Source organism: Zonotrichia albicollis, chromosome 22 (genome assembly GCF_047830755.1).
Source record: "Zonotrichia albicollis isolate bZonAlb1 chromosome 22, bZonAlb1.hap1, whole genome shotgun sequence".
Taxonomy (NCBI): Eukaryota; Metazoa; Chordata; class Aves; order Passeriformes; family Passerellidae; genus Zonotrichia; species Zonotrichia albicollis.
The window spans coordinates 6,507,908-6,529,436 of record NC_133840.1 but is presented as its reverse complement, the minus strand read 5'-3'; the positions used below and the strand labels follow the sequence as shown (position 1 = coordinate 6,529,436).

Here is a 21,529-nt window from a genome sequence, read left to right as displayed (position 1 = left end):
TCCCACCAGGTAAGGAGCTGTGGGTGCTTCTGAGCCCCACTTCTCTCCATCTGGAAATGCTGTCATTTTCTCCTCAGCATTTCTGTTTTAATGGAAGTGGTGGAGGAATTGTGTACTTGCCAACAGAGGGCTTCAGAAAACATGATTTGATTACAGCACAGCATTTTATTTTCTTTTTGCTCCAAGCTATGGGAAACTGATAAGAAAATTCAAACTGTTTTCTTGAACTCTTCCAAGTTACCCATGTAATTATCTTAGTACCCTTGGAAATAATCCCTTCTTGTATGAAATCTCTCTCCTTACAGGGTGAATTTATTAAGCAGTGCTGGGTTTCTTTGCTGGCAGCTCTTTATTTTGGAGTGGCTGGGCCAGGAGGAAGGGGAAGGAGAAATCCTTCAAACCTTCCCTTCCCAGCAGGCCCTCAAAATGTGAAAAGAAAAGGGGGAAAAGCAGGGGAGAGAGAAGAAATCTCACCTGGAAGAGAAACCCAGAGAGGTGGGAGGGTGTGATGGTGTTCACAGGGTCTGAAGATGAGAGAGGAGATGAGGATCTGACTCCATGTTTCAGAAGACTGAGTTATTATTTTATTAGATATATTACATTACAACTATACTAAAAGAATAGAAGAAAGGATTTCATCAGAAGGCCAGCTGAGAATAGAAAAAGAAGGAATGATAAAGACTTGTGGCTTGGACAGAGTCTGAGCCAGCTGACTGTGATTGGCCATTAATTAGAAACAACCACATGAGACCAATCCCAGATGCACCTGTTGCATTCCACAGCAGCAGATAATCAATGTTTACATTTTGTTCCTGAGGCCTCTCAGCTTCTCAGGAGGAAAAATCCTAAAGAAAGGATTTTTCAATAAAAGATGTCTGTGACAGGAGGGAGCCCCCAGAGAGTCATGGAATGGTTTGGGTTGGGAGGGACCTTTAAAGGACATTTCCCACTGTCCCAGGCTGCTCCAAACCCCATCCAGCCTGGCCTTGGACATTCCAGGGATCCAGGGGCAGCCACTGTGCCAGGGCCTGCCCACCCTCATCATAAAAAACCCAACTTCCTTAGAACTCACCTGAATCTGCTCTCTTTTAGTTGAAAACCATCCCCTCTTGTCCTGCCATGCTGCACTTTGGTGGCTCCTTCTCTCTTCCCCAAGGGCATTTTCCAAGCTGGCACTGAGGAGAGGGCAGCAGGAGCTCAGAATGATGCTGATGTTGGGATGAGCTTGGCAGCTGGGGCTTTTCCTTGTGCTTCTTTTGGCACTTGGGCAGATAAGTCTCAAATGTTGTTCTCAGGGTGTTGGACGTTGTCTGCTCTGTCCTTGTCCCTGTTTTCTCTTGTCTCTGGCAGCACATGGAAGTAAAACTGAGCAGGGCTGTTCTTGCTGCCCTCACTGGTGCCAGTGCCATCCTTTGCTGTCTGGAGCTGCTCATCTTCTGAAGGTCCTTCCTTCAGAAGGGACCTCACTGATGGTCCTGATGTCTTCTCTTACAACTCTGTATCTGCAGAGGAACCTCATCTCTGCACTCCTGGAGCTTTTCCAGGCCTGGTACCTGTGCCTGGAGACAGGGAGAAGTGCTAGAACTTACAGATGGCTTTTAGAGTTGTCATCATTCCTCTCTTTCCATCCTCTCCTTGCTTTATCTGCAGAGGGTCTGATCAGGGAATGCCCTCCTGGCAGGTACAGATGGACCAGGACAGCCCAGAAGCAACATTGCAGCCTGAGATGATTCCCAGGTTAATAATCCAGGAATTCTGGCTACTCAGGAACTCTTGGAGCTGCCTGACCTTTCCTCCCTCCCTGGAGATTTCGACAAAAGTTGCTTTAAAAAGTCCCAAAATCCCAATTCCTTTGTGTTTCTGTTGCATTGGTGAGATCTCTGGAGCACTTGGTCTTTATTTACTCTGGGAACATTTTTGGAGCAGTGCAGTCCCTTTGAATGTTTTTTTGACTGATTTTTCTTTGTCTGATGGGAGGGGAGATATTCAGCTGGGCTTTTGCATTACAACCTCCTCTTCAGCCTTTCCTTCTGAGCAGGTTTGCACCTCAGAGCCCACAGACATGGTTTTGGTGACTTGTAGAAAGAAATCTTCCATCATTCCTTGCTCCCTGTCCTGTTCCTCAGCAGTGGTGGCCCCAAGGAAAAGGCTTTGCATGAAGCTGAGGTGGGTTGAGTGACTCCCACACACCCTGGCCAGGCAGAAATGTCCCTCAAATGTTGACCATGAAAAGGTCAAGACAGAGCTGGAGCCATCAAGCTGTGCAATGGTGAAAGGCCTCTGACAACCTCGCTGTTGCAGGAAGGGTTTTGGCTCAGACCTTTCTGCCTTGGCATCTTCACAGAGCAAAAAAAGAAGACAGAGAAAATCACTTTGTGCATGCAGGGCTGAATCTGCAGCCTTTGGATCGAGTGCTCCTCATCCCTGCAGCTACAAAGAGCAGGGTCAAGGTCGAGTCATCTCCCTTGATTCAAAGCAGGACTTTGGGCAATAACAGCCTTTTCCAGACTTCCTTAAAAGCCAAATGCCAAGTGTTTCAAGAGCCTGAAATTGGGCCTGGGTTTATGTGTAAACCTTGGGAGCTCTGGCATCAGGCAGAGCCGGAGGTAAGACTTTGTTGGCTTGGAAAGGCTCCTGCAGAGGAGTGCCAAGAAGTCTTGGCACGCTTTGTTCATGGGGAAGAGCAGTGATTTCAACTCAGATGTAGCTGTCCAGCATGGGGAAAGGTGAAAGAGCTGGGAAAAGCAAAGGGTCCATGGCAGACCCAGTTTCCTGCTCCTTCCTTTGGCTCCTGCTCCTCACCCTGGCGCTCTCAGACACCCCTGTTTGTGTTGAGTGAGCTTTGAGCCTTGGTGCCAAGGTTTACTTATCTCACCATCATCTTCCTTCCAGTCAATAAAATAGACTTCAAACCTTTGAAGTAGTGGCTTTCAATGCACTTCAGTTGACTTTTCAAAGAGAGCTTGCCACATCACTTCTCAGCTTGTTTTCTTTTTCTTTTTCTTTTTTTTTTTACAGTTATGTAAATTCAGGGAGGCCAGACAGTAAATGGAGGGAGATTAAACAGTTCCACGAGGCAAATCAGGGTGTGAACTTGCAGAGCATCAGCTAATTTGCCATAGCTGCCCATGTGTGTGCTCCTACCCCTATCCCTTCAGCTACAGCACTCACCTCTCATCTCCTCAGGGCTCTGAGGATCCACATGAGCAGTTACCCTGGTCCCATGGATGTGCAGCAAGTTCCAGCCTATCTCACCCCAAGGTGATTTATTCATCTGTCTGTATCCTCAGTAATCAAGCCACCATCTTATGGAAAGATTGCCTCTCATTTATTTATGTCTGGCCTTATAACTTCAAACTAAGTTGCTAGTATGTCTTAATTCTCTCCATCTGTGAAAACAGATGCTGTTTATTTTGGATGATTTGCCAGGGGAACCCAGTTGCTGGGGCCTGTTCCAGGAGTCAGAGTTGCTGTTGCTGTGTGGCAGCTCTGGCTCTGGGCACCCCTGATGAGCTCCTGCATCTGCCAGGCTCTGCCCCACCAGCCTGGGCACTCCAGGAATGTTCTCTTCATAATCACTTCAAGGGTTTAACCTGCAGCTTTGGAATGGCAAGGGACTGACTGGGCTGTTCACAAGTGTAAGACTCATGTCAATGTTTTATTCTCATTTTGGGTTTTGTTTCTTCACTGTGTGTCCCACCACATGGCCTGTGCATACAGGTCCTTGATGTTATTTCCTGAAATATTCATCCCCCCCTTGGGCACACAGAATTCCCAGAAAAGGCATTTCTGTAGAGCATTTTCTTTGAGCAGAGGCTCTTTCTGAGGATTCATTCAGTGTTTGGCAGGGTATCATAGAATTATTAAATGGTTTGGGTTGGAAGGGAACATCACCAGGCCCAACCCCTTGCCATGGGCAGGGACAACTCCCACTGGACCAGGTTGCTCAGAGCCCCTTCCAGCCCTGAGCACTCCCAGGAATGGGAATAGTCCAGTCCCAGCTTCTGATTTTCTGTGCATCACAAAGGGAACCAGCCCTGTCTGTGCCAGGGTGGCACCAGAGCCTCTGCCAGAGCGGGGCTGCCCCATCCCTGCCCTTCTGCTCTGTTCTTCACAAGGCCATGGCAATGCCAGGCCTGGCTTTCAACACCCAGAGCTGGCAGATCTTGAGGCTAAAGCTACTTGCTTTAAAACCCATTTTCCCCAGGACTTCACCTTCTTTGTCCCATTGCCTTCTGCAGTCGCTCTTCTCTTCCCTTTGTGTTATTTGCACATCAGAGGGGTCAGAGCAGGGCTCAGCAGCTCGGGGAGCACAAAGGCAGGTTCCTTTTGCTGGATCCAGTGCCTGAGCTGCCCTGCTCTGGCACAGCCCTGCTCCTGCTGCTGCAGGTGAAGAGTCGCTGGCACAGAAGTGCTGAGCCCGCGGGTGGCTACGGCCCCTGTGAAAGGGGAAAGTTATGATTAAAAATAAAACCCCAAAATCCAGCTGTGAGGAGTGACACGGACAGGGAGATGAGAGGGAAGCTCTGGTTGGTTGCTTTCAGTGTCAGACACAGTTCCAGCCTTTTCTGTTTCCATGGATGGTTCCGGGGCCAAGGCCAAGTGAAACTGGAGAAAGGAAAGGAAAGGAAAGGAAAGGAAAGGAAAGGAAAGGAAAGGAAAGGAAAGGAAAGGAAAGGAAAGGAAAGGAAAGGAAAGGAAAGGAAAGGAAAGGAAAGGAAAGGAAAGGAAAGGAAAGGAAAGGAAAGGAAAGGAAAGGAAAGGAAAGGAAAGGAAAGGAAAGGAAAGGAAAGGAAAGGAAAGGAAAGGAAAGGAAAGGAAAGGAAAGGAAAGGAGGAAGGGAAATCCCTTTAAAACTGAGAGCTTTGGTGACCCTTTTTTCTCTTAAATTGAAAAAACTCAGTCCATGTAACTCAGAAGCCAAAAGGATCATTTAAGAGGGAGGTGCAGGAGCTGGGTCTCCTGCAGGCCCCAAAGCTCAGCTCTGCAGAGGATTTTGGGCAGGGTGGGGGGCCAGGGAACAATTCCTGCCCCAGGTAAGCTCCTGGTGGGCTCAACCTTGGGCAGGATGCTCAGCAGTGCCTCGTGCAGAATTGAGCCCCCAGCCCATGTTTGGGCAGCAATAGCTTCCCAATTACATTTTAATGCCATTTTAAAAGACAGCCAAGTGAATAATTAACCGTAGGGAAGAGGTTTTCTCCTTTCCAAATCTTGTTGATGCAAATATTTTGCATCAGGCCACCCATGTTTTGGAGCAGGCAGGGATTCCCCATTCCTGGAGAAACACTGACCTCCAGTGGGATGTGCCTTTAGCACAACTACTGCTCGATCCTTTTATTGGGGGCTCTAAAATGTAAATATGCAGAGGGGGAAAAAATAAATCCATGTGTTGTGTTCAAAGCATGTGCCATCTCTCTTTCCCTGCAGTGAGGCTTGGTGCTTCTGAATAACATGGGGAGAGGAATGGCTTTAAAGTGAAAGAAATTTATCCAATCTAAGTTTAGATTGGAAAGGAATTATTCCCTCTGAGGGTGGGGAGACCCAAAGCAGCTGTGGCTGCCCCTGGATCCCTGGCAGAGCCCAAGGCCAGGCTGGACAGGGCTTGGAGCACCCTGGGACGGTGGGAGGTGTCCCTGCCATGGCAGGGGGTGAAATGAAAGGGGCTCTGAGATTCCATTACACCAACACAGTAATTGTCTTTCTTACTGTTTAGCTTAAAAAGACCTTTAATATCACCCTTACTCCATCACTGCCATGTCCCCAGGTGCCACATCTACCAAAAAAAAAGGGGGATTTGCACCAGCCAAGCCCCTGATTCCTGGGAAAGCAGTGTCACTGTGGGCATCACTTTGTGCCTCCATCACTGTGGCCAGGGCATCCCTCCCTGTGCAAGGAGCTCCCTCCACAGCTGTTTTCAGGGTGTGTGGAGCATTTCCCAGCCTGGCAGGACTGGGAGGGCTGGAATTGAGCTGTTACACCCCTTGTCTGAAGGCTCACAGAGGGCAGGAGCCCTGAGGACAGCCTGCCCTTGCTGCTCCCCAGCCAACCCCTGCACTTCTTGCTCTCTGGCTGTTGATAAATGAGGAAATCTTTTTGCCTTCCAGCTGTCTGGAAATTAGGGGAATAATTACAACAGAATTATCAGGGAGGGACTGGAACAGATGGGACCTGAGCTCTGACCCACCTGGAGATGCAGGCACAGAGGGATGGATCCTGCATCCCCACAGTGGAGGAGCTGGCAGTGCAAAACGCCAGCTCTGAACCTGGAGCTGAGCAGGTTTGGCAGCCAGGGAGAGCCCAGACACTGCTGGCAGCCAGGGGAAAGGTGAACCAGGTCGAGTTCTGCTGCAGGACAGTTTTGGGATGGATTTGCCAATGGAACACAGGGCCTGCCCTGCAGGGCTGCAGCTTCACCGCTCCACATCTGGGCTCCTCTGGGGTTATGTGAGGGGAACAAGAGGTTTTTGTTTTGCTCCTGGAGCATTCCAGCAGTGCCTGTTGTGGTTTAGGGTGTGGGTTTTACTCTGGGGGGCAGCTGGGAACAGAGAGGGAGCCTTTGTACAAGCTTGGCAGGGCGGGAACGCCGGGGGCTGCAGAGCCCAGCCTGTGCCCGGGGCAGGACTGATCCCCCCGAGCCCCTCTGGGGTGTCCCCACCCTGCCCCAGGCCCCTGTTCCACCACCTGCCCTGTGAGAGCCTCTGCCAGCCCCAGGGCAGCTCTTCCATCCCCTCTTCCCTCCCCTTTCCTGGGCACACCAGGCCGGGATCAGCTCATGGGCTCAGCTCCCTGAACCCTCTCCAGTGCCCCCACTCTGCCTCCCAGGGCACCAAAAGCACCTTGGTGATGCCTCTGAACAGCTGTGCCAGTGCTGGCAGCCGCCTCTGGCACTGGCAGGTGGCACTGGGACTGTGCCCACCCCAGGCATCCCCAGATTAAATTAATAACATCCCACTACCCCAGACACATATTAAAAATGCTACTGAATGCCTTCATTTCATGGTAAATGTGCATTTGCTCATTTTGAAGCATCTGACAGGTTGTTCCACAGGATGGAAAGCTTCATGGTTTAACACTTTTTATTTTTCCCCTTCTCTTTAATAACTAGTCCAACTGTTGATGTGGGCCAGCCCTACATGCTCACAGCAGTAAAAGCCACCCCAAGATAGATAAAAACCTACCCTGTGTCTCATCCTGCTACCCATAACACCACCCTAAGCCTTAAAAAACAAGTCCTTTAAAAGCATAATACCCCTCAAAAAAATGAAATCTTTTCACAGAAAGAGTGGTCAAATACTGGAATCATCTACCCAGGGAGGTGGTGCAGTCACCATCCCTCGATGTGTTTAAAAGAAGACTGGATGTGGCACTGGATGCCATGATCTAATTGAGGTGTTAGAACATGATTGGTGTTAGAACATGGGTTGGACTCCATGATCTTAAAGGTCTCTTCCAACCTAGAAATTCTGTGATTCTGTGAAATCAAACAATGAAGCTCATGAGTGAGCAGGCACTGCTGCTGTGGTCCCAGCCATGAGCACAGAGCAGGGGTGCTGCCCTGAGCTGCCCTGAGCTCCTCAGGTGGGGTTTCTCAGCCCCTTGGTGTCCCCTGGCACACTCGGGGTTGGTGACAGCCCCGCTCTGTTTTGCAGTGCGCTGTGCCGAGCTGCAGATCCAGCTGACCGAGGCCGTGGCCGGCCTGGCTGCCCAGAAGGAGCTCGTGGCCAAGCTGGAGCACGACCTGAGCACCATCCAGGCCCTGTCTGCTGTGCCACGCCCCGAGGCTGAGGTACCACGGCCCCGGGCTGCCCCTGAGCTGGCACAGGGCTCTGAGCATCCCCAGGGGCAGGGGACAGCGCCCACCTCCTCTTGGTCTCACTTTTTGGGGGGTGGTGGTGGTTGTTATATTATTATTATTATTATTATTATTATTATTATTATTATTATTATTATTATTATTATTATTATTTCTTACTTACTCCTATATTTATCATTTATCATTATTAATGATTATTAATATTCATCATAATAATTATTTATGCTTAATTACTAATTTTACTATTTTTAATTAATTCCCTTCCTTTTCTTACTGATAATTCACCCAGCAGAGATGGGTGCATCTCCCCTCCGCCCCATGGGGGCATGGGAGAGTGTTCACCTCCTCTTGTTTTCAGTTTCTGGGGGATTTTTGGTGGTTAGTATTATCAGTAGCAGTAGTAGTAGTAGTGGTAGTATATATTTATTATCATTATTTATTCTTAATTACTATATTGTTATTCATTATTATTGATATTTATTATTATAATTATTTATATCCTCTTCATTACTACTTCTTTATTACTATTATCATTATTATTATTATAGTAGAATTTCATTATTAGTTATTTTAAAATTAGTATTATTCATCAATTATTACTATTATTATCATTACCAATTTCTTATTATTTTTATCTTTATTAATGATTCTGAATGTTGTTATTTATTATTATTATTGTTGTTGTTATTATTATTATTATTAATTATTTATTTATTTATTTTCTTTCTGACAATTCGCCCAGCAGAGATGGGTGCCATGGGGAGGTGCTGGCATGGGAGGGGGTGGCACCAGGAGCACCCAGGGACCCTCCAGGCCTTTCCCTTCCCAGGGCTGGGGTTTGAGGAGGAGCCCCAGCCCCTCGTCCCTGCAGAGAGCCTGCCCAGCAGGGGTGAGGCTGCAGCAGGGCCCAGGAGGGGCTGCTCTGCCCAGGCCCCTTTGGCAGGGTGGGGAATGTTGAATTTCTGCTGTTTGTGCCGCCCAGGGTGCCCCAACCCCGGGGCTGGAGCGGATCCCCGAGCCCATCAAGGAGGCCACGGCGCAGTTCTACGGTGAGGGGGCAGCCGGGCTGGGCTGGGACGTGCAGGGGGATGGAATGTAAGGAAATAAAGGTGGTGTAGAAAGTGATCTCACCCCTAAAGAGCTGCAGCTGGGCCAACGAGCAAAGATTAGGAGCAGGCCTGGCTTGAACAGGCCACAGCTGTAATTAATGAGAAGAAGATGCTATGAAAGAGTGGGGTGGTGTTGGGAAGGGAACTGGGGTCATTTGGCTGCTTTATGAAGAAGGAAGAGTCAGTGCTCTGAGGAGATGCCCATGAGAAACACCAAGAAGGTATGAGGCTCTTACAATAAGGAGACAACAATATGGAACCTTTGTAATAAATGTAATGACAACAGGGACACCCCTCCAGGGATGGCAGCTCGTGAGCCATCCCTGCTCATGGTGGCTCCCACTGGGACATTCTCCATGCTGGGCAAGGTTTGCCCATCTTTTGTGTCCTCCCAGGGTTTGCCCATGTGTTGTGTCCTCCTGGGGTGCAGCAGGCACTGCCAGGCCTGGTGAGCCCAGGCTGAACCCAACACCCTCAGCTCTGTGCTCTGCTCTTCCCACACCAAACCCCTCCAGAGCCAGAGAGTGAAACATTTCCTGTACATCAGCATCAGGAGAAAATGAATCAAAAAAAAAATAACAACTCCTTGCTCCTCTGGGGGAAAAAAAAATCCTTTCCTTTTTTTTTCCTATTTTTTGCTTGGTTTTGGCTTTTTTTGTTTGTTTGTTTTGAACGGTTTTGAAAACACAAGATAAACATTATCACAGCAACAGCCCCACCAAGCTAAACAACCTGCAGCCACCCATCCTGCTCTGTGAATAACTGTTCAGTGCAGCTGGTTGAGTCATGGCCTTGGGGACACATTTCTGCTTGGCTGTCAATGCCACTGCCAGGAAGGAAGAGCAGGGGGGGGGAATGGCCACAGCCCCACAGAGTCCCATCAAGGGGGGCAGCCCATGTGGAACACCCAAAAAATGGGGTCCTGGGCATAGAAATGGGGTCCTGGGCATAGCAAGCTGGTGGTGGATGAGGGGTCAGGGCAGGGGAGAGAGGATTGTGGCTCTGGGGTTTTATTTTAATGCTGCAGCTGCTGCAGAGGCCAGAGGAGAGAGTCTGGCAGGGATGGGGAGGGTTGGAGTCAGGGAAAGGCAGCCGTGGGTTGCACCAAACAATGCAATTGGTTTTCCTGTCCACTTTGAGGATGAGTCCTCAAAAATAAATTTAAATAAATAAATAGATAAATAGCAGTCCATGCTGTAATAACTGGGGTTGATTTGGGTGCCCCCAAAGTCCCACAGCATGTGGACCTTGAGCACACCCCTGGGGTGGGTGGTGGGCATCTGCCAGGTCATGTCTCACACCAAACCTCATTCACAGGTCACCCTGCACCCCCTGGCACCCCGTTCCCTGAGGGCCAGGTGGACTCGCTGCTCTCCATCATCTCCAGCCAGAGGGAACGCTTCAGGGCCAAGAACCAGGAGCTGGAGGGGGTGAGGAGCTGGCTGGGGGGCTGCAGGGGCCCAGCCGGCCTGGAGGCTCTGCTGGCCTGCAGGGAGCTCTGTGCCAGGCAAAAGGAAAACACATCCTGCTGTGGGCAGCAGCAAAGCCTGCCCCAGCCCTTCCCTGCTGCTGCAGCTCCAGGACAGCTCCAAACCCAAACCCATTTATCCCTCTGTCCCTGTGCTCCTGGCAGTGTTTGGGGGTGCCATGGAAAAAGCACACAGAGAATACATTCTGGGGTAACACATTGAACTAGAGCACAAAATAACCTTTTGCAAGCTGTCTGGCTGTGTCTGCACCTCCTGTGGGTGCCACAGCGCATCCCCAAAGCCCCCCTCAGCCACCTTGGCTGCCCCAGCCCTTCTTGGGCAGGACTGGGAGCCCCCTCCTGCCACACTGGGGCAGTTCTAATTAGGGAGCAGTTTGAGTTCAAAGCCAGGGGGGTTTGGTTCCTGGGGTGAAGGGTACTGAGCCCTGTCAGGATGCCATTGTCCCCCCTGTCAGGGTGCCCCAGATCCCCTGTCAGGGTCCCATTGTCCCCTCACCCTGCAGGAGAACAGGATGCTGCAGCACACAGTGCACGCCCTGCAGAGCGAGCTGGACACCCTCAGAGCTGACAACATCAAGCTCTATGAGAAGATCAAGTTCCTGCAGAGCTACCCTGGCCGGGTGAGTGTCCCCCTGTCTGTCTGTCCGTCCCTCTCTGCTGGGGCTGGGCTCACACAGCAGGCAGCCCCCAGACACAGAAATTGCACATTTCCAATGTGCAGCTCGCATGGGAGTTGGAGATAATTGGGGTGGGAAAGGTTCTCCCTGCCAGGAGGGCAGTTTAGAGCAGTGCTGGGGCATCTTATGACATCTTCAAAGCTGATTTTCCTCCCTAAGTGAGCTGCTACACCCCCCTCTGATGCTCACTGCTGGCAGATGGGGATAATTCTGCCTGACCAAAAAATTGGGACCTCCTGCAACAAACCCCTGCAGCAGAGCCTGGAAAATAATTCATCCTGTCCCACTTGTGCTCATTCCTGAGCTTCTTGTATCCAGCAGAGAGAGCTGCTCCCTGAGCAGCCAGAAGACAGAAGAGAAGAAACCAGCCCAAAATCATCCCGGTAATGCCAGGGGAAGGCAGGGAAAGGGGACCAGACTTTGCTGCAGCCTGCTCTGCTCGTGCTGTGTCCCTCAGGGGTTCCTCCCTGGGGTTTGCAGGAGGCTCAGGCTCATTTCCACTGCCAGCCCTTCCCTGTCAGAGCCAGGCTCTGCTGGCCTCAGGCTTTCCTTGGAAATGCCACTCACACAGGGGACACCCATTCCCTGCCATCCTTCCCCCCTTTCCGTGCTGCCTGCACTGATCTGTTTTGTTGAGGGATATTTTAATAGCGTTTGGTGCTGGGAAACTCCTGCAGCTCAAGGGACCTTATTTGGTGCCTCTCTTTATGTGCCCGTGATGACGCCAGGTCATCCCCTCTGACATTTTTTTCCTCTTTCTCCTGTGGAATATCATCTCCATGTTTATCCTCTGCCACAAGGCAACCCCTGAATGCCATTGCCATGAGCTAAAGAGCAAAGCCCTCCGTGGCAGTGTGGCAGGGGATTGCATAATTCACCCCCTAATGGGACATGTGACACGTTAAAAATACTCAGCAGAGATCACTGCGCTGGCCAGGCTGGGGCAGCTCCTCGCCCCTAAATCGGGCTCTGGGCTCATCACACTGACCCCAGGGTCGGGTTGCAGCGTGTGAGGCCTTACTAAAGGTTTACACAGAGGTGTAACAACCAGCAATGGGAGCAGGCAGGGCTCTCTGCAGGAGGAGCTGGTCCAGAAAGGCCTCGGGGAGTGCAGAGCAAGTGGTGCTGTGCTGGCACAGGGAATCAGCACTAGAGCAAGGAGACAGAGCCTGCAGCACGGGCTCTTCCCAGGCTGGGTTTGGGCAGGAATGTTGTGGAATCTGCAGCTCCTGCAGAGCTGGAGGAGCAAATTCCACAATGAGAGTGTAGGGGGATACAGTATGGGTAAATGAAGGTGGTATAGAGTGTAATCTTATCCCCTAAAGAGTTGCAGCTGAACCAATTACTAAAGATTAGGAACAAGCCTGATGTTAACAGGCCACACCTGTAGCCAGTAAGAACAGTGGTGTAAAAGAGTGGATTGGTGGGAGCTGGTGGCAGATGGCTGCTGCAAGGACTAGGAACAGTCAGTGGTCTGAGGAGCTGCCTACAAGAAACATTGAAGAGGTATGAAACTCTGGTGATATGGAATCCTTGCACTATAATGATAATAGAACTCTTGAGATATACTCAGGGAGGCTGCAGGAGCATCCTTGGGCTCGCTGCAGCTGAGGCTGTGTAAGGGGAATTATACAGGAGAAGTATAAAATCCATCCTGTCTGGATCCACCCAAATCTTTCCCTTCTTTCAAGGGCTTTTCTTCATTTTCCTTGCCCTTTTCCCAACCTTTAACAGCTCTGTGTTTGAGCAATGATTTCCTCCTCCTAAACCTCTGTCTCCCTCCTGCCTGGCCCAGCAGCAGAGGAATTCAGGGTGGGATTTGCAGCTCTGTGAGGATGACACAGGCAACAATTATCTCATGGAAAGGGCCCAAAATACTGAGACAAACCAACCTAAATCCATTTCACAATCCTGTGAAGAAAGGATTTTATTCTACAGCTCCTGTTGGGCTTCTCCTTTCTGATGCTGTCAGCCCCTTGGGTCAGGTCTGGGCTGTGCTGCTCCATCCTTTGGGGGTGTTTTCTCCCAAATGGGGTGGCTCAGGGCTCTGTGCTTGTGCTGGGTGTCCCTGTGGCTCTGACCCTGCCTTTGCTCCCCCAGGGCAGCAGCAGGGATGACACGGAGCAGCGCTACTCCTCCCAGTACGAGGAGCGCCTGGACCCCTTCTCCTCCTTCAGCAGGAAGGTATGAGAGGCTCCCAGCACCTCCCTCTGCACCAGCCCCTCTGTCATGGCCACGTGAACTCTGGGGAGCTCTGACAGAATGAAACACACTCACATGTCCTTTGCTTTCAAAAGCAAAATCAAATAAATAAAAGTTACTGTGCCCTAATGGTGGCTGAGGGTGTGACAGTGTTCACAGGGGTCTGAGGATGAGGGAAGAGACAAGGATCTGACTCCATGTTTCAGAAGGCTTGATTTATTATTTTATTATATATATTATATTAAAACTATACTAAAAGAATAGAAGAAAGCTAGCCTTCTGATGAAATCCTAAGGTAAGAATAGAATAGGAAGAAATGCTAACAAAGGCTTGTGGCTTGGAGACTCTGTCCAAGCCAGCTGACTGTGATTGGCCATTAATTAGAAACAACCACATGAGACCAATCACAGATGCACCTGTTGCATTCCACAGCAGCAGATAACCATTGTTTACATTTTGTTCCTGAGGCCTCTCAGTTTCTCAGGAGGAAAACTCCTAAGTAAAGGATTTTTCATAAAAGATGACTGTGACATGGGGGTAAGGGGAAAATAGGACCATCCTGGGGCACACAGCTCCTTCCATGTTTTGCAAACCGCAAATTTGCCCTCTGAGCCTCAAAATCTTGGATGGTTTCCTTGTAGGAACGCCAGAGGAAGTACCTGAGCCTCAGTCCCTGGGATAAAGCCACGCTGAGCATGGTGAGTGGCTGCTGTGCCAGCACTGTGGGAGCTCAGGGGGTTTCAGCCCAGTGCCTGCAGGGGAATGGGGTTCTGGGGCAGGGGAAGCATCCCTGCTGTCCTGGGCAGGGTGCAGAGCATGCTGGCCATGCTGGAATTTGGGTTGGGAGCAATCCCTTCCCTCCCTTGCTGCCCAGGGCAGTGGTGGCATCACCATCCATGGGGCATTTCAAGGACAGGGACGTGTGGCACCTGGGGATGTGATTTTATGGTGGGCTTGGCAGTGCTGGTTGGACTCAAGGATTTCTGAGCTATTTCCAAGTTAGACAATTGTGATTCTATTCTATGATTCCCAGCACCTCTCCTCTGGTTTGTGACATGCTGTGGGGCTCAGGGCTGCACCCCCAGCCAGGGCAAAGCCTCCTGCATAGGAGACACCCCAGAGAGCCCCAGCACCCCACACATGTGGGGAGGAGGAGAGTGAGGGGCTGCAGAGGGTCCAGGGAAAATCTCTGCTCCACACATTGGCTTCTCATTGCGTTCTCCTTAAAAACCCCTTCCCAAGCCCTGATCCTTCCTGCTCTGGCTCTTCCTTCCAAAAAAGCATCAGGGGAAATCCTGGGGGAGCTGCGGTGTCTGCAGCAGCAGAGGGTCCTTGTCTGAGCCCCAGAGGTGACTGCTGCCCCTGCAGGCTGCCATCTCTTAGGGTAGAACTTCCTGAGCTAAAAATGTGGAAATTATTGAGGAAATCTGACTTCTAGTGGAATTTGTGGCATTAGCAGCAGGCTCAGGATGGGGTTTTGGCTGAGTTAACCCCCAGCTCTCCAGCACAAGGGAGGTGAACGTGGGGCTGCAGAGAACACAGAGATATGCTGTAATAAAGGCAGAGCTGCAATTTGCATAAAAACCAAGCAAATGCCAACATGAATATGGATTGTGTGGCGTGCCAGCACCACGGAGAATTAATGAAAGGCATTCACACAAAAAAAAAACTGACTTAGGGGAGTTCTTCCTTGGGAATATTTAAGAACATAATCTTGTTTGTTCCAGCAGCCTCCGCCGTGGCCGTGAATAGCAAAGACGATTCCAGCCCGGAATGGGTTTGGTGGGAGATCTGTGGGTTTTAATGCCAGCTCTGGAAAGCCTGCCTGGTGTTTGGGGAATGTACTTATGTCCATAATGAGTCCCTGGGTTACAGCAGGAATAAAGAGAGGCTGTGGAGGAGGGCAGGACCCATCCTGTGCCAGCCACTCCTCTGCTGCTCCTGATTTTGGTGCTTTTGGAGGGATGGGCACAAAGGTTTTGCCACTGGGATTTGGTGTGGGGTGCCAAAAGGGCTGAGGCACCATCAGGGTCTGTCTGTGCTCAGTGACCTCTCCAAAATGAGGAGTGGAGGGAGATTCATCCTGGTTTCCACAGGTTTCCAGCCTCCTGCAAGGGTGCAGAGCAAAGCTCTGGGGACAGAGCTTGCAGAGCCACAGCCAGGGGACAGCAGGGCCCAGCTCTGGGAGCACCAGCACAGCCTTGGCTCCAGTGTCCTGCTCAGGAGGCGACGAGGGGATGCTGCAAATCACAAAGTTGTTTGAGCTCGTGAATTAAAAACGTGCAAAGCTTAATTACTGCCAGGGCTTCTCTGAGGAGCAGGCACCGAGGCAGGGCTGGCACAGCAGCAGCAGGGAGAGCTGCTGGAGAGAGCTGGGCTGAAGGAGCTCAGAATCAACCCCCAGAAGGGTTTCCAGTGGGGGAAAGCCCACACTGAACCCACCTTGGTTTGGGCACATCTGGGCTGAGGGCTGAGGCACTTGTGCAGCCACTCTGCAGGAGCATCACTGCTCAGAGCTGGGCACAGGGGGGTGGCAAACACCCCCTCCCTGCAGGGTCGGCAGGAACAGGCTCCCAGTGCTGGCCAGGGCTCTCCAGGGCTGTTTGGGGGAGCTGGTTCCCAGTGAGCCACATTAAACTGGGATTTTCCATTCTGCTCTCCCACAGGGACGGCTCATCCTGTCCAACAAGACCGCTCGGACCGTGGCCTTCTTCTACACCCTACTCCTGCACTGCCTCGTGTTCCTGGTGAGGAAATGGCCCACAGGGGTGGGCACTGAGATAAAACAGCCTGTGCTCCCCTCCAGGGGGAGTTTGAGCTGGGTTGAGATGCTGTCCCAAGCCAGAGCCCTGCAGCTGTTGTGTTGGTGGCTCTGCAGGCACAGAGGGGGACAGGGACAGGCCAAGGGATGTCCCCTTGGCTTCACAGGTGTCTTGGTTTGGAAAAACGGGAGTCTGCTAAGGAAGGCAGGAGCCTCCCCTGAAATGGAGAATGTAAAACCTCCCCACCCCTCCCAATTGCTATAAATTTTAAATTAAGGGGCTCTCAGGCAAAAATATGGGAGCAGGAAATAATAGTTCTTTAATAGGGAAAAGAAAAAATAAAAGGATGAAATAAACAATGCAGTACAGCAGAACAACACTGACAGAGTCAGAACCCAACCTGACACCCTGTGGGTCAGGGTGTTGGTGGCAGTCCCATTGGAATTGTGGCTCAGCCCTCCTGCAGTGTCAGGGGTGGTTCTGTTGGAGCAGGGATCCTGTAGAGAAGGATGGATTCTTCCTCTGAAGATCCAGTGGGAGAAGAGGCAGCTGCTGTTCCTCTGGGGAATCCAGTGGAGAAGCCGTGCTGGTGTTCCAGAACCTCCAGATTATATCCATGTAGGAATGCTTGGCTCCTCCCTCTGGGCGGAGCATCTCCCAATGGGATGTTATAGCTCTGATCAGCCATGCAGGGACATTCAATAGCTGTTATCAGTAGATGTCCCCTCCCAGGGAGGAGTGACTGTGGTCACTCAAAGAGAGAGATAAGGCAAACTGCCCACCTGACAAAGATAATCTGCCACACAGATGGTAATGGAAAACATCTTTCAATTGAAAAATTGCAAAATCCCACCCTGGGTGGGCACAGGCTTACCCAAGGGAGGAGCTGGGAGCTGTCTGTGCGCTCAGGTTGTTCCTGGGGTGAGCCATGGGGTCGTGGTGGTGCCAGGCCAGGAGCTCACACTGAGTTCAATGTGTTGCCAAGCAAGCCTCTGCTCAGTGGGGAGCAAAATTTGGGTTAATTACTATGAATCTAATACCATAGGTGATTTTAGGAATAAAATAAACACCCCTGAGCCCACACTACCTGGTTCTAGACCATGTGGATTCTATTCCTGGGTGCATCCTTCACCTCCTGCCCAGTGGAATTCATTTTCTGTCTCTCCAGGGATGAGAGTCTCTGGCTCTCCCCATGCTCCTGACATGCCCTGTGGCTCCGTTTTTCTCTGGTTTTCAAGTTTTCCCATCAGGGTTGAAAGCAGAGAGGTTTGGGAGGAATGGAGGCTTTAGTCAGCCCAAATCTCCTGGGAGTTTGTCATAGTGCAAACCCCTCCTGTATCCTTGCACAGTTTCTGGGAGTTTATTTGTCATTTCAGGGAGGAAAAAAAAGCCAAACAAATCATCAATAATTAAACGAGGAAGTGAGATCAAAGCCAAATCAGAACAATATTTCTGTCCTGCTCTCAAAGTTATTTTGGTGAGGAAAGGAGCAAAGGAAATAAAAAGTTAAACATCATTAAACTTTAAAGCTCCAACCCAAAAAAAAAAAAAAAAGGAAAATTCATAAATATTACATGGCTGGAATGATCTTACATCATCTAGACACAAAAGAGCCTGAAATCCAGCACTGCCTGGCTGGGGATGAGCTGTGTGTGCCACAGGGGACTGCAGGGAGCCCCTGCTCCTCCATCCCCACAGTGGGAGTGACATCCCTGCCACTGATCCTGGGAGACTTCAATTAACTCAATTAACCCTGGTTTGGGTTTGCTGGTGGTGTTTGTGTGGTTAGAGGGATTCCCTGGTGATAACAGCTTACAAATCCCCAAGGCTTGAATCAGTCATTTGGGCATGGGAGAGCTTCTCCCTCCTCCCAAGCCCCAGCTCTGCAGTGGGAACACGGAGACACCGAGGTAAAAAGGAGCCCAGCCAAGCACTGACCTTCCTTAAGCCTGTTCCAAAAATACATCTCCATCCATATGCAGCCCTGAGCCTTTTCCCAAGCCACCCCAGCCACAGCAGCACTGTCCCAGTAAAAATAACCCACTGGGAAAGGTCATCCTGACCATCCTGAGGGCAGCCCCTACAGCACACTGGGGTTCCCCACGCTGATGACCACAGAGTCACAGTGTGGGTGGGAAGGGACATTGAAAATCCTCCAGTGCCATGGCAGGGACACCTTCCACTGTCCCAGACTGCTCCAAACCCTGTCCAGCCTGGCCTTGGGCACTGCCAGGGATCCAGGGGCAGCCACAGCTGCTCTGGGCACCCAGTGCCAGGGCCTGCCCACCCTCCCAGGGAAGAGTTCCTCCCTGATATCCCATCTAAACCTGGGAGGAATTCCTCCCTGATATCCCATCCAAACCTGCTCGCTATCAGTCTGAAGCCATTCCTTTGTGCTGTCACTGCACACCCATGTCCCAAGTGCCTCTCAGGGTGGGCTGGCAGGGCTGGGCTGGCACAGGCTGCAGTGAGGAGGGGCTGGGATGGAGATGGGAGCAGAGCTGATCCCATTCCTTCCCTTGCAGGTGCTCTACAAAACCGCCTGGAGCGAGAGCGTGGGCCGGGACTGCTCTGCCTTCTGTGCTAAGAAGTGAGTGAGGACACGGCTTGCTTGGTGGGGGGCTTGGTGGTCTGCAGCAGATTTTTTTGGGCACCCCAGTGCTGGAAACAAGGCCAGTTAATTGGGCTTTAAACCCAGTGAGGGAGGGGAGAGGAAGAGCTCACAGAACAGGGCAACCGCTTGTGTTCGGTTGGGTGCTCTCCAAAGCCTCTCCTGCCCAGGAGGAATCCTGATAAAGGTTTATAATCAAGGTTTATAAGCATGACTCTGGAGACCTGGGGGGTGCCATGACTCCAGTTCCCTGCTGGCCATGGCTGGAGCAGAGCACAGTGCTTATCCTCAGGGAACGACCCCTTGGAATCGGTGCTGGGCTGCCCGAGGACCCTGGGGCACTGCCAGAGCACCTGGGGCTGGCTGCAGGTTAACGTGGCTCTGCCCTCTCCCCAGGTATGCTGACCACCTGCACGAGTTCCACAGGAACGGGGACGTGGCTGGGATGTGGCAGTGACAGCTGGACACGATGCCGGAGCTGTCCCTGCTGCTGTGCTGTGCTTTGCTTTCTGCTTTGTAGGATGAAGGCAGTGATCCCCCCCACTCCTCCCTGCGAAATTAAAAACCTCAGCCATAAGAGAGAATCATTTCCCAGCCCTGAGAGCTGCAGCAGTTCCCGTGCTTTCCTCAGAGAGCTCAGTCCTTAGCAGAACACGTGGAAAATGCAAGAGCAGAGGTTCCCCTCCTGCCAGACCCACATCTCTCTCCATCCTGTTTGAAGCCCAGTGCAGCACTGGGTGGGCTAAATCCAGCCAGAAATGGGGAGGAGAGACAGCCTCCTGAGCTTGCATTGTCAGGTGTTGTGCTGTTTGAGAATTCCTGCTTTGCTCCAGCCCTGGGCATCTCCTGCCCATCCTGCTGGGCACTCACAAGTGCCCTTCTTGACCTGGAGCCCTCAGTCTGGGAATAATTAGGAATATCTAGGACTCAAAGGGCATGAAGGGAGGTGCTGCTGGTCAGGCCTGACCTCACAGGGATGCTCCAGACTCTCCTTGCTGAGATGTTTCTGCCTCTTAGGAAACCACAAGTCAAATCAAGCAATTGCTGGTGATGGGGTTTGCTGGGTGATGAGCACTGGGCTGCTAATTTGGGTTGATTTGGGGAGACAGAGGGGATTGGAGAAGCTCCAATTAAAAAGAGCAGGTCCCAGCAATCTCTCCTTCCTGCTGTGACCACATGGTGAGGGAAGGTATTGGCTTGTTAACGTGGCTCTCAATTAAAATTCCCCTCTGTAGACAGGAGAGCAGCATTGCTCCCAATTAATATTTCATTGCAGACTCCCATCCATCCCCATTCCAGTTGCTGGGAGCCAGGGCCTCTAACACAGTGTGCAGGGAAAGGCCTCACATCTGCCACGGGCAGCCAGGGTTTATTTATAGGAGCTGTGGCCAATGGCAAAATGTAAAATACTCCTAAACTGAAGGGAGGGATCAACCCTGAGGGACCAACCTGCACCTGTCCTGCTCAGCACAGGGAAAACTGAGCCCCAGTGGAGGGGAAGCAGTGAGGGGGTGATGCTGCCATGGCCGGGGCTCTCTGCACAAACCAATCCACTTCAGGTCTGGGGGAGATGAGCTTTAGCTGCCTGAAATCAGTAGATGGGAAACATGATCTAGGGAAGGGTGGGCTGCTTTTTGAGGCTTTGTTGGGAAGGTTAAAATTTGCTTTTTTTAGCAGCTGTATGTGGTGTCTTGGAATTGCAAAACTTCTGCAGCTATTCACACTTGTACTCCTCATAAATGACTTAAAATAGATGTCGAGTTCTGTTGGACAAGTGATAAAATAAACTTAGCCTTGCATTGACTGGGCTGGCTTTTGTGCTCTGTTTCCTTTTTTTTTTCTTTTTTTTTTTTTTTTTTTTGGACTTTTGATATTAAACAACTGAGAAATGTCCTGCTCCAGTGCAAGGGCAGAGTGTGCAGCTAATTTTAGAAACCCATTACAGCAGCTAAAGGCAGCGATGTCTCGCAGCGCCGCAGAGGGCAGGACCTCTGTCCCCATGTGCTGCAGCCACGTCCCAGCTGCCACCAACAGCAGCATCCCTGGGGCCTCAGGAAGCCCCTGGGGATGGAGGCACCGCGGGAATTGGGCCCAGGCAGCTCCAAACCCTGAGATATTCTGGATGTCCCCACGTGGCTGCTGGCACAGCCGCCCCAGCTGGACGGTGTCAGCTTGCCTGGCTAATTTTGGTGAGCTGCTCATGATCCTCCTCTTCCTCAGCCTCATTTCTCCTGGCTTTTCCAGCCCTGGGAGACCCCAGGCTGGCAGAGCTGGGCTGCTTTGGGCTTTAGGCACAGCTTCCTTTGTGCAAGGGGAGAGCCAGGAGCTGTTCCCCCAACACGAGGTGTTTTTACCTGGGTCTTGCCAGTCCCCTGGAGCTGCTGAATCTTGTCCCTCAGGCACAGCTGTCACCTCCTTCCATCCAAAATAACCATGACAAGCTCACTGATTTGTCCCAGAATCCCTCCCAGGGAGGGCAGGAGGTGGATGTGGGTTGTTGTTTCCTCTCCTGCTCTCTCAGTTTTGCAGCTTCCAGCAGCTCCCACTGCCATGGCATGGCCCTGCTCCCCTCGGCTGGCTCACCCAGCCCTGGGGACCTTGCAGCAGCCCAGGGATGTCCCCAAAGCCACTCCAATGGCCCAGCCCTGCCAAACCCTGTGTCCTGAGCTGGGAAGGGCTCTCAGGTCACTGCCCAGAGCCTCAGCCAAGTGTTCAGAGCTGAGCTGGAGCTGTACTGGGCTGCAGGGGATGCTGGTGACTCCAGGCAGAGTGTGCCAGGACAGTGGGATGTTCCTGCTCAGGACAAAACAAAACCCTGCAGTTTTGGCGCCTGGGAAGATGCCCTGCATGTGGGGGGTGTCCTGCA

General features: G+C 51.4%; 1 protein-coding gene across 2 annotated transcripts in view; it reads left to right on the top strand.

The window, feature by feature from the left end:
- CUX1 (cut like homeobox 1) overlaps positions 1-20,467 on the top strand; it is a 272,878-nt gene extending 252,411 nt beyond the window's left edge. For both annotated transcript variants that reach the window (XM_074556863.1, XM_074556862.1), the window contains exons 15-23: positions 7,650-7,786; positions 8,796-8,862; positions 10,240-10,352; positions 10,915-11,031; positions 13,189-13,272; positions 13,932-13,988; positions 15,957-16,037; positions 18,578-18,642; positions 19,060-20,467. In XM_074556863.1, coding sequence (XP_074412964.1) covers positions 7,650-7,786; positions 8,796-8,862; positions 10,240-10,352; positions 10,915-11,031; positions 13,189-13,272; positions 13,932-13,988; positions 15,957-16,037; positions 18,578-18,642; positions 19,060-19,120 — 782 coding nt within the window. In that variant the 3' untranslated portion in view covers positions 19,121-20,467. The remainder of the gene's footprint in view (positions 1-7,649; positions 7,787-8,795; positions 8,863-10,239; positions 10,353-10,914; positions 11,032-13,188; positions 13,273-13,931; positions 13,989-15,956; positions 16,038-18,577; positions 18,643-19,059) is intronic.
- The last annotated feature ends 1,062 nt before the right edge of the window (positions 20,468-21,529 follow it).